The following is a 16,963-nucleotide window of genomic DNA, read 5'->3' as shown; positions in this document are numbered from 1 at the left end:
GAGTTCCAGAGCCGAGGGGCCACCACCGAGAAGGCCCTGTCCCTCATCCCCACTAGACGCGATTGTGAGGATGTTCATTAGGGAGTTTCATAGACGAAGCTTGTAGGGCCACCACTGAGAAGGCCCTGTCTCTCATCCCCACCAGAGGAGCTTGCAAGGGGAGTTGGGACTTAGAGCAGGGCCTCCCCCGGTGATCTTATCCTCTGAGATGGGTCATAGAGGGAGATACGTTCAGACAGGTAAGCTGGGCTGCAACCATATAGAGCTTTATAGGCTAAAGCCAGCACTTTGCATTGTGCTTGATAGCAGACTGGCAGCCAGTGGAGCTGACACAACAGGATAAACTGGATTTGGGTTGGGAGACTGGAGTGGTGTCAAGCAACAGGTATCCTAAAACCTGATTCTGACTGAGTTAGAAATAAACCAAGTTTTCCACATAGACCTCTTCCCAAAAGACAATTATTATTTAAAACAGGACTAAAAATCACAATCCCTTTCCACACACTCACATTTCTATTCAGAGTTATTCTTTCTCACCATCACCTCACTCCCACTTCCCAACCCCATATCAAATTATAGTAGTAGTGGCACTTTGACACCAGCAAACTTCAGAACTGTTGTTTTACAAGATGTCAGGATGGGCAGTAAGTACCTCTGAGAAATGTTGTTTCCAAAGAAAAAAAGGCAACCATCTGAAAAATGACATTGCCAGTTGGGTGATTCACACCTAATTTCAGGCATGCTTTGGCAGGGGGGTGCTAATCCAATGCTCGGCAGCCAGGTTGCTCACAGGAGCAGACAACTCCCTTGCTACGCCAGCTCCACTGGCTGCCCATTAGCCTCTGGGCTCGATTCAAAGTGCTGGTGTTAACCTATGAAGCCCCAAACGGTTCTGGCCCAGTTTACCTGTTTGAACGTATCTCCCTCTACAAACCATCAAGATCACTCAGCGAGGCCTGCTCTCAGTCCCACCGCCATCGCAGAGACAGGACCTTCTCCATCGTGGCCCCTCGGCTGTGGAACTCCCTCCCTAATGAGGTTAGATCTGTCCCCTCCCTTCTGATCTTCGAAAGAAATCTAAATCCTGGTTATGGGATCAAGCATTCACAGAATAGTTGTTTTACTGGGAAGACAACATTTTATTGGACTTTACTTGGACTGTTTTGGATGACGATTTTAATATGGCAATTTTAATCTGGTGAACTACCGTATATTCCGGCATATAAGGCGACTGGGCGTATAAGACGACCCCCAACTTTTCCAGTTAAAATATAGAGTTAAGACGACTCCCATGCATAAGACTATACCCGTGTATAAGACGACCCCTGACTTTTGAGAAGATTTTCTTGGGTTAAAAAGTAGTCTTATACGCCAGAATATACTGTAGTTCTAATGTATATTTTTAAAACTATTTTAATATATATGGATGTATTTAATACTAACCATCCCCTGCCACGCGTTGCTGTGGCCCACATGGGGGTTCTGTGTGGGAGGTTTGGCCCAATTCTATCGTTGGTGGGGTTCAGAATGCTCTGTGATTGTAGGTGAACTATAAATGCCAGCAACTACAACTCCCAAATGTCAAGATTATATTTTCCCCAAATTCCGCCAGTGTTCACATTTGGGCATATTGAGTATTTGTGTAGAGTTTGGTCCAGATCCATCATTGTTTGAGTCCACAGTGATCTCTGGATGTAGGTGAACTACAACTCCAGAACCAAAGGACACTGCCCACCAAACCCTTCCAGTATTTTCCGTTGGTCATGGGAGAACTGTGTGCCAAGTTTGGTTCAATTCTATCATTGGTGGAGTTCAGAATGCTCTTTGATTGTAGGTGAACTATAAATCCCAACAACTACAACTCCCAAACTACAAAATCAATTTTTTTTGAGTGAAGGACATACATTGGGTTGTTAGGTGTCTTGTGTCCAAATTTGGTGTCAATTCGTCCAGTGGTTTTTGAGTTCTGTTAATCCCACAAATGAACATTACATTTTTATTTATATAGATGTGTTTTATATCATGCTTGGCATTGAATTGTTGCCTATTTGGAAGCCGTTCTGAATCCCTCCTCGGAGGTTGAGAAGGACAGGGTACATATAAATGCCTGAAATAAACAAATAATAAATAAATAGCATATGACTCCCATTAGCATCCAGCACTTGCACAAGAAATATCTGCTGATGTGATGATGCCATGCTTTTCCTCAGCTTAGTAGAAAGTACACGTAGCATTAGTCTTGTGCTGTTTGGGGTTGAGTTCCTGACATTTACAGTGTCAGTTTCAAAATTTTCTGGCCAATTAGAAGATACAGAAGCTACAACGAAGAGTTACAATGGCAAGCAGGGGCACAGCTAGACATATTTGCATCTCTTGCTAGGCTGAAGTTACTGCTAGAGCAGCATACACTTAGGATCAGATTGCTCCAGTTTCCCACATAGCAATTAAAATCCAAGTAGTCCACCCAGGGTTACTGAGGCCTGTTAACCTCTGCTGTTAAAAAAAGATATGTCACTGAGATGGGATATTAAAAGAGCAATGACACCATTTAAACATAGCCATTTTGTCTTATGCACAATGGCACCAGTTAAAAGCCAGGTCACCCTAATACGATTACTGCTTGCACTCTTTTCTGGAATTTAATACACTTCTCTCAGGATACCATCTGCCCATTTTTAAGAAGCCACTTTGAAAGTATCTTCCTTGCTTTCCTGGTCCTTTCCTTTTAGATAAATGTCACTGGGATTTATTATTTATAGGATATAAGAGCAATAGCAGCAGGGTAAGTACAGTGGATGTTCAATGGAAATACATTCACAGTTGTCACCGGAAAGGGGCTCTCACTGCGCAGACAGTGAGTTGCTTCTGGTGACCTAACCAGGATATATATAAATGGCCCTGTCATCACTAGCTAGCTTCAAGCACCTTGTTAGATGAAGAATCTCAGTGACAAGCAAGGGTTTACAAGCTTTGCGAGAGGAGTAGTACCAAGGACTAATTAGATCAGAATTAATGATGTTATACAAAACTCATTGTGCAGGCATGGACATAAAGCTAATTGGGGTCCTATTCATAATAAAAGTTTTATTTGCTACATTACATTCACATTACTGAAATGCTGATTGCGTCCTTGTCTGTGGATGAATGGACTGAAGCTGGTATCACATAAATTATTTGAAGAAAAATGTGTTATTTTTCTCAACTAACAAAAGGTGAGTGCCACATGCAAATATCAGTTCATCTCCACTCTGTCATATGGAAAAGGAGTTGATACGGAAATTTTGTTTTGAAATCGTAATGATATGGTAAAGGAATAATAAATCCCTTAGAATGTACTGCAGTCCGTAACACCAGAGCTCAGAAATTACTAGATATAGCTATGGATAGACCATGACTATCCAAATCTGGTGTCCCCAAATTAAGGCCCATAGGGCAGATGCGGCCCTCCAAGGTCAATTACCTAGCCTTCGCCCTAAACTTTAAACCTATGGTTCTCGACCTTCCTTATGCCGTGACCCCTTAATACAGTTCCTCATGTTGTGGTGACCCCCAACCATAAAATTATTTTCGTTGCTACTTCATAACTATAAATGTTGCTTCTGTTATGAATTGTAATGTAAATATAATGTATATAAATATAATGTGATGTAAATATTAGAAAATGTTGATAATTTCCACTACCTTGGCAGTCACCTCTCCACCAAAGTCAACAGTGACACAGCTCTGTGAGTGCAGCATTTTTCTGAATGAAGCAGGGAGTGTTTGAGGACCGGGACATCCGTAGGGATACAAAGGCGTTCATTTATAAAGCTATTGTCCTCACAATCCTGCTATACACCTGAGAAACATGGACTGTCTACAGACGTCACATGCAACTCCTAGAACGATTCATCAGAAGGAGAGAGGAGTGGCTGTAATTTCATTTCAAAAATCTTGCTTGGATCAGTGGAAAACCTGAAATCTCAAAAAACTTGTCATGTCAACAGGACACTTAGAAAGGTGAGAACCATATGTGTGCTAGACTTCCTGGCTAATTAATCAGGCCACAAGGTCTAACTTCTTACAACAATGCAGGGTCCAAAAATGCCTGAAAGAAGTCTATGAGAGGGGGGGCTTTCATGGATCCATATACCAAAATGGAAGGTTGGGAGAACAGCACACACACACACACACACACACACACACACACGTAGATTTATACACACACAGATACTCCTGGAGTTGAGAAACCCCACTATATACCCTAGTATCAAAATGGAAAGTTGGAGAATAGAATAGGTGTGTGTGTGTGTGTACACACACACACACACACACACACAAACACAAACACACACATATACATACACACATTCATGCTATTCTCCAACCTTCCATTTTGGTACTGGGGTGTATGGTGGCTTCTCAACTCCAGACATTCTAGATGAAGTAGATCACCAAACTCTATTTCAATCTGATTTCAGTCTCAATTTATGGGACAAAAAAGACCTTGGCCACTTTGCTGGATGATCTATGCTGGAAACGATATGAGGGGAATGCCTCTGGGTTTAGCCCTATATCCTGTTCTCTTTAACAACTACAGTAAGCTTCTGGAAGCAGTTATCTAGAGTTTTGGGGTCTCCTGTCACCAGTATACTGATGATATCCAGCTATATTATTCCTTTCTACCGTCTCACCTGCCTCATAGGAAACCTGCTACAAAACAGGAGTTTCTTTGTTGAGTTCCAGGGACAGAGCAGATGATGGCGGAAACAGAAGAACGGCCTGCCTCGGGGAAGCGTGCTTGCCCCATCCATGTTCAACATCTACACAAATGACCAGCCACTGCCAGAAGGGACAGAGAGCTTCATCTATGCTGATGATCGTGCCATTACTGCTCAAGCAGGGAGCTTTGAGATGGTTGAACAGAAGCTCTCCGAAGCTCTAGGTGCTCTTACTGCCTATTACAGGGGAAACCAGCTGATCCCTAATCCATCTGAAACACAGACATATGCCTTTCACCTTAAGAACAGACAAGCATCCCAAGCTCTGAGGATCACCTAGGAAGGAATCCCACTGGAGCATTGCAGCACACCCAAATACCTGGGAGTCACTCTGGACCATGCTCTGACCTACAAGAAGCACTGCCTGAACATCAAGCAAAAAGTGGGTGCTAGAAACAATATCATACGAAAGCTGACTGGCACAACCTGGGGATCACAACCAGACACAGTGAAGACATCTGCCCTTTCGCTATACTACTCTGCTGCTGAGTATGCATGCCTGGTGTGGAACACATCTCACCACGCAAAAACAGTGGATGTGGCTCTTAATGAGACATGAAGCATTATCATGGGGTGTCTGCGCCCTACACCACTGGAGAAATTACAGTCTAGCCGGTATCGCACCACCTGATATTCGCCGGGAAGTAGCAGCCAATAGTTAAAGGACCAAGGCAGTGACATCTCCAGCCCATCCCTTGTTTGGGTATCAGCCAGCATGTCAACAACTTAAATCAAGAAATAGTTTTCTAAGATCTACAGAGACACTCGCTTATTTTTCTTATGTGTGTATTTTTGCTGTTGAGGAGTTGCTTTAGTTCATAGGATAATACAGAATATATTTCAAATGTATATTTCAAAAATAGAGCTAGCAGTTTAAATTCAGAAGACTGCTCAAAACGTTACACATTTCTCTTCATTTTGTGAGTGTACTTCTTTGGATTTCCTGGCTCATTCTAACCATTTATATTTGTTGTATCATAAAGTATTGTAGCATGGCAAATTTCAAGATGCAAAGAATGGGAAGTATACTGAATTCAATAAATATGTTTCACATTGAAATTTCTTGGATGGATATTTTGACATCTTTTTAACACCCTTTGAAACCATGGTTGAACCATTCACCAACTTTATTTATAGAAATATGTTTTTAAAAGTCAGCTTCCTTCATTTGTCAGTCATGTGTAGTTGCTGCTGACTCTTGCCTTTTTCCAAAGCTTCCATGCATGTCAAGAGGACTTGAAACAGAAGAAAAGGGTATGTCTGAGCTTTAGATCAGGCAGGAACAACATGGATTTCTCATTCTCCTTTTATCCATGGTATTGGCCTTTGGAGTGGACAGCACACTGCAACTCTCCTTACATTCCTTTTTATGGGAAGGAAAAGACTCTTGAAATATTTTTTTCTGAAGTTTTAATATAAAATATATTCCCCCCAATCGGTGCAGGGCATCAGGATAAGACGGGCACTCCCATTTTTAAAGCATCATTTCACATGTACAAGAGATGAACTGTTCATAACATGTTTGAACATAAAGGGAACTATTTTTATAACTGTTACTATATGTACTTGAAGAAAATAGATGTAAGTCCCAAGACTTGACTTCCTCTCCAGCTATAGCTTTATTTATTTATTTTTAATATTCTGGACATGCATACAAAAATATACTTTGTATAGTTATAGTCTATATATCTTTGCAATCACATCTTCCCCTATGAACCTGCACGAGCTATAAGATCTTCTGGGGAGACCCTTCTCTTGCTCCCATCCCCACCACAACCACTGCTGGTGGGGATGAGGAAGAGGGCCTTCTTGGTGGTGGCCTCCCAGCTCTGGAATTCTCTCCCAAGGGATATTAAATTGGTGCCCACCCTGTCCATTTTCCATAAAGAATTAAAAACATGGATGCTCCGTTGTGCTTTTGATTAATCAGTTCACTAGACACTTTCGGCCCCTCCAGCTACTACTCACTATCTGCCTCTTGCACTTTACCATTGTTCCTGCCCTATAACTGTATGACTCTAATTGATTTGGCTCTTCTAACCCAACTTACCATCTAGTTCCTGCACTTTTCCATCAGCCCTGCCCTTGCAACTGTATTGCACAAGCTCCTGCCTCACCCCTTAGCTCAGAATATGGCTATTATGTGAGGTTATTGGTTGTTTCTTGATAGTTTTTTATGATGTTTTATGATGTTTGTATGGGTAAAACTTTTATTGTGTTATATTTCAATCTTTGTTTGACTGGGCTAGGCCCCATGTAAACCGCCCCAAGTCCCATCGGGGAGATGGTAATGGGATACAAAAATAATAATAATAATAATAATAATAATAATAATAATATATTCTTATTAAGAAAAGTACTAGAAAAGTATTACGGATGAATGGAATCTTGCACGATATATTCTTTATTATGTTATTATTCTATGTGTTTTATTGTTTAACTGTCTTAAATATATGGGATAGGTTTTATGACAATGTTTTAAGTGGCATTCAATCTTGCTGGAGTTGTATGCTGCCTTGAGTACCTCCTATGGGAGTGAGAAAGATCGAGTATAAATGAAGCAAAATAATAATAAATTAATTAAATAACTCCCTCTGCACTGTTAGAATGTAGTGAAAATATAACCACATAAAGTTGTGAAGATGTATTAACATACAATTATTTGAAAAGATCGTCTGGGGAGGCCCTGCTCACAGTCCCACCTTCTTCACATGCGGGGTTGTTGGGGACAAGAGACAGGGTCTTCTCGGTGGTGGCCCCTCGGTTGTGGAGCTTCCTCCCTAGTAATATCAGAGCAGCCCCCTCCCTCCTAGTGTTTAGAAAAAAAGTCAAAACCTGGGTCTGGGAGCAAGCGTTTGAAAAATAGATCAGTGCAGGAACCTTAGTATGGAATATGTGCAATTTGACTACAGATTGGCCTTTAACCTACGACTCTGGATGGCGTGATTATTATGCTTATTACATTTGAATTTTTAACTTATGTTTTAACTGATGTTGTATGTTTTAAGGCACAGTGGAGGTGCAATTGTAACCCACCTTGAGTCGCCCTCGGGGTAGAGAAAGGTGGGATATAAATAAGGTAAATAAATATAGTAAATAATAAACTCCTTTCAGTTGGCTACAGCCAAAAAACCCCTACTGGTTTTGGCCTACCAAAGCCACTATCAATTGCTATTGTACAAAAATTAATATACCATCAATGAAACTTTATTCTTAAGCTAATTATTTTTGTGCTAGGCAGACATTTGCACCACTTGAAGGCCAATTATTTCAGAAAAGATTAATAATCTTAGTAGCAATATGCTCATTCAATTGTATTACTCAGTATAAATGGATGGATAGTAATTTGATGTGTGATTTTATTTTATATGATTTCTCTCTGCCCACTCCACGTTCCCTCTCTGGATAATTCCTCTCTTATATCACAATGTTTGTATCCTTATGGGAATAGGCAGGTGCTGATTCAATATAATTCTAAATTAGTAAGTTATATAAAATGGGAGTTGGCTTCACCTTTGTTTTCCCAACCCATCTATCATGATGAAAGCTATTGTTTGCTACCTATTTCTCGACTGCATCCCCAGAGGGTGAGGGTTCATATCATATTCCAGGAAGTGAGGTGTTTAGTAAAAATGTGCTATAAGAATCACAAATATATACATGTAACCAAGTCACTGTAGTTACCAAAGCAAATCACAATATACCTTGCACCATACACAACTATACCATGTTCTGGTGGGTAAAATGTACACTAAAAAAACAACAATGGTAATTAAACATATAAGGATGCTAAAGAAATTTCACATTTGTCAATGTGATGTCTCCGTGTTCAGCAACAAAGGGGGCAGAGATAGCTAATGGCCACAGAGCTGCCATCTAGTGCTCAACTCTTGTTTTGTTTTTGTAAAAAAAAAACCAAGGGAATATGGCTGGACATACAGTCAATATGCAATCTTTTTGCTGAACTAGAAATAAGGCCTTTTTTGTAGCAACTGCTCCAACAGTTCAATGATCCCCCTTCCTTTAAAATATATAAGGATGCCCTGCATTGTCTGTGCAGGAAAATGTAAATACCAAGCTATGGAAAGAGTTAAGAGCTTATACCTAAACAAAGTACAAAGCAACAAATATATAATCAACTATAACTTAATGTAAATATAGTAAAGGTATCATACCCATATGCCCCCTTTTTCATCCAGAGTAGCATTATTATTTTAGAGGACTAAAGTTACCGTATATACTAGGGTATAAACTGACCCGAATATAATCCGAGACACCTAATTTTACCACAAAAAACTAGGAGAGCTCGAATATATTGACTCGAATATAAGCCTAGGGTGGGAAATGCAGCAGCTACTGGTAAATTTCAAAATAAAAATAGATCCCAATAAAATTACATTAATTGAGGCATCAGTAGGTTAAATGTTTTTGAATATTTACCGTATTTCAAAGAAAAACAGTTAGCTAGCTTTGTAAGTGGAAAACTAGGGTCAACAAAAACAATATGGTATCAACAATATAATAATAATAATAATAATAATAATAATAATAATAATAAGCATTTGTATCCTGCCCTATCTCCCCATGGGGACCCAGATCGGCTTCCAATTTAGTAACAGGCAAACATTCAATGCTTATATAAACAATGCAGAGCTAGATATAGATCTATAATTATATATATTAATTTCACATATGCATTTCCCTCTGAAACATTTGTAAATCGTCTCTCTCTATACGTGCATTTTCCTTCTGCAATGTTTGAAAGTCCTATATATCTATGTTTATATCTATCTAGACATCTCTCTCTCTATGTATCTATATATCTATATTCATAAGCTCTATATATCTATATTCATAAATATCTATCTCTAAGTAATTATATCTATATAGGATTTGCAAAGACTTGCAAACATGTGAGGGGAAAATTCATATATAAAATTATTTATATATATACACATATACATACACAGAGAGAGAGATATACAGATATATAGGTACCTCTATATATTTATCGATATCTGTATCTATATAGGATTTGCACAGACTTGCAAATATGTGAGGTGAAAAATCAGATATAAAATAATGTATACATATAGATACAGATATACAGGTACATGGAAATCTTTAGATATATCTATATGTATATAGGATTTGCAAAGACCTGCAAACATATGAGGGGAAAATGCATATATAAAATTAATGCATATGGATAGATAGATAGATAGATAGATAGATAGATAGATAGATATGGGTGCATAGGAATTGCAAAGGCAAAGGCTTGCAAGGGAAAATGCCTATATATCTGTATGAGAGATTAACAAATATTTCAAGGGGGAATGCTTTTATAAAATTAATGGCTATTCCTGACTTGCACGGGCTTCTCTCCCTTGCAAAAAAGAATTTGGAAAAGAAAACACACTAACAAAATTTCTCAGGAACAGTTAAGAAAAGATTGATTGGACTTTGATAAAAAAATAAAACTTTAAAATGCTTATAAAAAAGAAATGGAGAGGAGAGCCCGAAGGAAGAAGAACGAAATTCTAGATAACATAACTTTACCTTTGTTTCCATCAGAAGAAACAGGACACTAATGTACTCGCTCCTATTTTTCACCTCTTGTTTTTTTCTTTCTTTCGTTTCTTCTCCTTCTCTTTCTATGGGAGGTGGTTGATTTCCAATTTCCATCCCAAACCCACTAACTATTCTACTTTATTTTAGCTAAACAAGTCATGAAATATCATGTTAATGTACCCACATTTTATCCCCCAATAAAATATTAAATAAAAAAGGAAAAGAAAACACACTGTTAAGGGAGGAAGAGAAATATATCATATATTGCAAATAATGGCCTCCAGGCTCCACTGCCCAGCTTGACCCAATATAAGCCAAGGGAGGTTTTTTCAGTCTAAAAAAGGGCTGAAAAACATAGCTTATCTTTGAGTACATATGGTAATTGAGTTAATTAGAAGATCTCACCTGTAAATGGGATATTCTGGATCCTTGAAGGACTCCTTAACCATGCCTCTTTGGATCCAAAGGGTGATGGTATACTTTCTGTGGTGGGAGTGTCAGCTGAAAAATTTTCAAAGTCTTCTTCCTCCTCCATGGGAGAAATAGCATCAGGGATAAGCAGTTTAAGTTCTACTAACCCTGTACAGTTACAATCCAATTCTTTAATGATGTTATCACATTGAGAAATAAAATCCTCATTTTCTGGACTGAGCAGCCTCGCATTAGCATTGTGATCTGCTTCTGTGGAAGACAACCCGAGTTCCAAGTCAGGCTGTGGGCTGGTTTCAAGAGTTCTTTCGTGGATCTCAACTGCTGTATGTTCAGTTATGTTTGAATTTTTCACATTGCACTCTGGTTGGGGACTTGTAAGGAACATGGTTGGATGATGTGAATCTGGGGATTCTGACATTGAGGATTCTTTTGAGTTGTTCCTTTCCTGTGCATCTTTCTGAGCACATAACCTATATACCATGACATCATCTTGAAAGTCTGACTCCTCTATATATGACCCTTTGATCAACATTATTGCATTTTTCTTCATCTCTTGAATGTGCTTTGGTGGTTCTGCAGGTGGTTTTGCATTTACACTCTGTAAACTATCATCGTGCTGAGGTGAACCCGTAACAGATCCAGGAGACATCCCCGTATCATAGCTATCATCCCATTCTAGTTCAAGCTGCATCTTTTCCGTGAGTGGAGTTACCTGAGAGGAATGGGAGTTGCTAGGGGTTCTGTGCTTAAGTTGGAAAATTGGCTGATTTAGGTTTTTACTATCCTCCTCAGCAAGTGTTTGAATAAAGGTATAAGGATCAGGATTTTCACCATCATATGGAGAAGACCAAACCTCACAATCTTTCATGCAGTGGAGTATAAGGGTTTGAGCATCCCAGAGGTATTGGAGATAACTGATATCAACTGTTTTCCCACATTCAACAATACATGTGGAGTCTGTAATGCTACCATGGGTAGACCTTTCAGGGGAACCTGAAATAGAATAATAGAAGAATCAAAATTAGAGAACTAAGTAATAGTACAAACACATACCCAAAGACCACATGAGTATAATTTTAATTTCAAGCTTGGTTATAAGGTTATCATAGATCTGTATCACCTAATATGTATTATTGTTCAACAGGAAACATATTTATGAATATAACGGCGAGTTACGTGAATCAGACCAACAGAAGGAGATTGGCAACCACACAGATTAGATAACTAAACTTCCATTATGCTGAGAATTCTCACAATTTATTTCTTCCTGGCACTTTTTTGTGCTTTATATACATTGTCATTGTAATTTATAATGGTATTTACGATATCATCTTTATTTTTCTATCAGTTCCTAAAGGAAAATCTGGGTTTTTGTATACTAGTCTGTTAAAAAGTCTGAAAACCATGGCCTACATTTAGGGAGCTAAGAATGTTCAGCTTGGTAAACAGAAAGTTTAGAGATGACATGATAGTCATGTTTAAGTATCTGGAAGGATGTCATACTGAAGATGGAACAGGCTTGTTTTCTGTTCCTCTGGAGACTAAGACACAGAACACTGGATTCAAGCTACAAGAAACAGATTCCACTTAAATATTAGGAAGAACTTTCTGAAAAGAAGAAGTGTTTGACACTGGAATATGTTGCTTCAGGGTGTGATAGAGTCTCCTCCTCTGGAAGATGGATGGCCACCTGTTAGGAGTGCTTTGGTGTGTATTTCTGCATAGCATGATGGGGCTAGACAGGATGGCTTTGGTGCTATTCTCCAATTCTATGACTCTATTCTTATCAGCAGTCATGCCATGAGTTTGGGCAAGAACCTAATCTGGACCACCACTATGAGTTTACAAAAGAGTGATATAAGCTCCCAGATAGCAAAATCCAACAAGTTAATGAGTAGCAACTGTGTGAACCAGTTATTTCTACAGTAACTCAAGGCTCTTCCACACAGCCATATAACCCACAATATCAAGGCAGAAAATCCTACAATATCTGTTTTGAACTGGGTTATCTGAGTCTACACTGCAATATAACCTGGTTCAAAGCAGACAATGTGGTATATTATGCAGCTGTATGGAAGGGGCCCCACTATCCCTTGTACATTTAACGCTTTACTTCGAAAGATACAGAATGGGGATGCCTGGCTTGATAGCAGTATGTGTGAAAAAGATATTGGGGTCCTTGTGGACAACAAGTTAAACATGAGCCAACAATGTCATGCAGCAACTAAAAAAGCCAATGGGACTTTGACGTGCATAAATAGGAGTATAGTGTCTAGATCCAGAGAAGTCATGCTACCCCTCTATTTTGCTTTAGTCAGACCAAACCAAGCCTGGCATACTGTGTCCAATTCTGTGCACTGCAACTTAAAGGAGATGTTGACAAGCTGGAATATGTCCACACGAGGGTGACTAAAATGATCAAGGGTCTGGAGAACAAGCCCTATGAGGAGCAGCTTAAAGAGCTGGGCATGTTTAGCCTGCAGAAGGGAAGACTGAGAGGAGACAGGATAACCATGTATAAATATATGAGGGGAAGTCATAGGGAGGAGGGAGCAAGCTGGTTTTCTGCTGCCCTAGAGACTAGGATGCGGAACAATGGCTTCAAACTGCAGAAAAGGAGATTCCACCTGAATATCAGGAAGAACTTCCACAGCTGTGGAATTCTCTGCCCCGGACTGTGGTAGAGGCTCCTTCTTTGGAGGCTTTTAAACAGAGGTTGGATGGCCATCGGGGGTGCTTTGAATGCGATTTTCCTGCTTCTTGGCAGAAAGGAATTGGACTGGATGGCTCAACTCTATGAGTCTATGATTCTATTCTTTGAGCAGATAGCAAAAAAGAAACAGAGAGCAAAAGCTCTATCTGTAGATTTCATATGCTGCATATGTATTGAGGAAAAAGATTTCAGGACTGCCCTATCTGCAATAGTCTTCCTTTTTTGTCTTTCTTAATTGGTCCAGAAAGTTTAAACTTAAACTTCTTAAAAAGCAATTTACCCGAATAAAGTCTATTTCAAACTACAACTGACTGATACCTGTGGTAACTTTAAGGAATGACTCCACCAAAGTTTTTGACCCTACTAAAGTTTAATGACTCAAGTAGACTTTCTGGTTCACAGCCTTAAACACCTTAAACACCTGTCGCTATGTGCAGAAGAGATGAAAGGTATCAAATAAAGGTAGGAAAAGACTGAATTTGGAAAAACTTAATAAGCTTCTCTGTGGTACAGAATGTTCTTTATCTTTATGGATAGCGCTATAATTTTTTAGTAAAATGGCATATGCTGGAGAAGAAATGAAATGCTTTTTAGCGCAAAAATATTTTTCCCCATTGGTATTGCACAGCTACGTCCATCTGCTAGAATTATTAGCTGTAAATAAGGCACACTGAGGACTTAAAGTTCATATTATTGCCCACTAAGAAGCCAATTTCCAATAGATTTGTTTAGATGACCTATGACTGAGATATCCTGGGGTATTTATTATCTCTTCGATGAAAAAAAAATGAAGTTTTGAACAATTGATTGAAGGTTTATTATTAGTCTGCATGGATAACATTTCTTTCCATAAGGAAATGGCTGGCGTAGTAATCAGTATGAATAGAGGTTTTGTTTCCAATTTATCTAGGTTTCACTTCCTATATTTGTTGCTCAAAATTACGAGGGGTGATTTCCCCTGACCCACTTTTATGTATCACAGGACGCTGAAACTGCACTTGTGTAGTGATATAAATCTCTATAGGTTACATGCCAATTTACAACTCAAAACTGATAACAGTCTTGATTTTACAGGTACTGAAGTGTTGTAAGGTTTGATAATGGACCCTGAGGAATCCAGAGTAGTCATCAAGTTCCTTTACTTGAAAAGCTGCACACCAAGGGAGACGTTCAGTGAAATGAAAGAGGTTTACGGTGAGGATTTCCCATCTTATGATGTAGTCAAGAACTGGCACTGTCAATTCAGATGTGGTCAGACTTCGGTAGCAAACAGCTCCAATTACAGGGCGGCCCCACTATGCTACCAATGAACACACCATCCAGCAAGTGGAGGTCACCATTTTGGAAAATCACTGTGTAAACATTCACCATCCATCCCAAAATGTCAAGATTAGTGTGGGGTCTGTGGAAAAATCATCCAAGCCATCTTCACATGTGTAAGGTTATCTGCTCGCTGGATCGCCAGCTGCTCACACCGTTCCAGAAGTAGGAATGAGTTGAATGCTCTCAGGCTTTATTTACGAAGTGTCGTGGAAACAGGAAGGACTTTTTCAACAGACTGATCACACAGGATGAAAGCTGGGTCCATCACTATGATCCTGAGACTAAAGTCCAGTCGATGCAATGGAAGCATCATGACTCACCGTCTCCAAAGGCACATGCCCAACTTTCGGCAGGCAAGTCATACTCACCGTCTCCAAAGTATTTTGGGACCAGCATGGAGCAGTATTGATGGATTTCCTAGCAAAGAATGCCATGATCACTGGGACATACTATGCTTCACTGCTGCAGAAATTTCAAGAGGCCATCAAAACCAAGAGACATGCTCACCAAAGGTGTCTGCCTTCTGCAAGACAATGCACCAGTTCACAACTCACATGTTGCCCAAATGGAAACATGCTTCTGTGGCTTTGAAATTCTCCTGCATTGCCCTCTTCACCCAACCTTGCACCATCGGACTTCTACTTCTTTCCAACAATGAAGTTATTTTTGAAGGGCAAGAATTGATGAGACTCTGGCCAACTATCTATAACCAACATGAATGTATTATATGGTAATCAGTATAAAATCCTTCTTTGTACTTTATTGGCAATAGGGAGCAAGCAGTGATGACTATGCTTTGCTGTTGCCAAGTTCCTTTAAGCAGAGGTCCCTTCCAGACAGGCCCTATATCTCAGGATCTGATTCCAGGTTTTCTGGTTTAAACTGGATTATATGAGGCCCCCTCCACACAAAATAAAATCCCACATTAACTCTTTGAATTGGGATATATGGCAGTGTGGACTCAGATAACCCAGTTCACATATTGTGGGTTATTCTGCCTTGATATACTGGATTATATGGCTGTATGGAAGGGCCCTGAGTACACACTGGGATAAACAGAAAACCTGGGATCAGATCCTGGGATATCGGGCCTGTTTGGAAGGGCCCTGAATGATTTATACCAACCCTATCACTAAGTCTTCTTGGCAATATTTATTCAAAGTAAGTTTACCATTGCCTTTCTCTTAGATAGAGTGTGACTTGTCCAAAGTCACTTGGTAGGTTTTTATGACTAAGTAGGGATTTGATCTTAGCCTCCAGAGTCAAACTCCAATGCCCAAATCTTATAGTCAAACCTGGCCTCTCAGAATTGCAGTTGGCCACTCAAATCACAACACCACACTGACTCCCAGCTTGGATTCAGCAATATGATGTGTCAGTGAATGTGGCCTTCCATCTTGGAATCCTGGTTTGCACCATGCTTTAAATGTGCTTAGTGACAAAACAGACATTACATTTAGAGATAATTTTACCTGCCCCATGTATGTTCTTTCTCCACAGGATGTAATCTTTCTCTTGTCTTTCAAAAGTCAAAGTAATCCCACTAGAACAGCAGACTGGAGTCAAGGCAAGCAATCTAGCAGCAGATACAGAATACCAGTCTCGTTCCCTCACAGCCCATCTTTGGCTGAGCATGATGTGATTGCAGGGTATCAAGTACCTAAAATAACAAAGCCTTTGTTTAACAAACTACAATGGTACATTTAAAGGAGATTTTCTAGTCCAGGGATGAGAAGAAGGTAGATCAGGATCCACTGGTATATTATTGGTTTACAAATAGCAGATTATCTTGTATTTATTGTTTAATAACAAATGTTGTCCACCTCTGCCTCTGTCTAGGTTACACTAAAGGGAAGGGAGAAAGCTGAGTATGGCAGTGGTTCTCAACCTGTGGGTCCCCAGATGTTTTGGCCTTCAACTCCTAGAGATCCTAACAGCTGGTAAACTGGCTAGGATTTCTGGGAGTTGTAAGCCATAACACCCAGGAGACCCACAGGTTGAGAACCACTGGAGTAGGGAAAAACTGGGAATACATGTTTGTGCATGAAAGTTCCAACTTTGAAACTATATTTCTGTGTTGAGTAGTACCTGGATCTAGGCCACTGTGTCTACATGATATGAAAATAACACGAGGACACATTCATAGAAAATTAGGGGAGGGGGG

The 16,963-nt window shown here is 39.6% G+C and overlaps 1 protein-coding gene across 2 annotated transcripts in view; it reads right to left on the bottom strand.

Moving 5' to 3' along the window:
- FHIP1A (FHF complex subunit HOOK interacting protein 1A) overlaps window positions 1–16,963 on the bottom strand; it is a 122,778-nt gene that overhangs the window by 19,329 nt on the left and 86,486 nt on the right. For both annotated transcript variants that reach the window (XM_060778839.2, XM_060778840.2), the window contains exons 9-10: window positions 16,272–16,459; window positions 10,737–11,756 (exon numbers count right to left, since the gene is read on the bottom strand). In XM_060778839.2, coding sequence (XP_060634822.2) covers window positions 10,737–11,756; window positions 16,272–16,459 — 1,208 coding nt within the window. The remainder of the gene's footprint in view (window positions 1–10,736; window positions 11,757–16,271; window positions 16,460–16,963) is intronic.

Source organism: Anolis sagrei, chromosome 5, assembly GCF_037176765.1.
Source record: "Anolis sagrei isolate rAnoSag1 chromosome 5, rAnoSag1.mat, whole genome shotgun sequence".
Taxonomy (NCBI): domain Eukaryota; kingdom Metazoa; phylum Chordata; class Lepidosauria; order Squamata; family Dactyloidae; genus Anolis; species Anolis sagrei.
The sequence above is the reverse complement of the archived record's forward strand: the minus strand, read 5'-3'. Positions and strand labels throughout refer to the sequence as shown.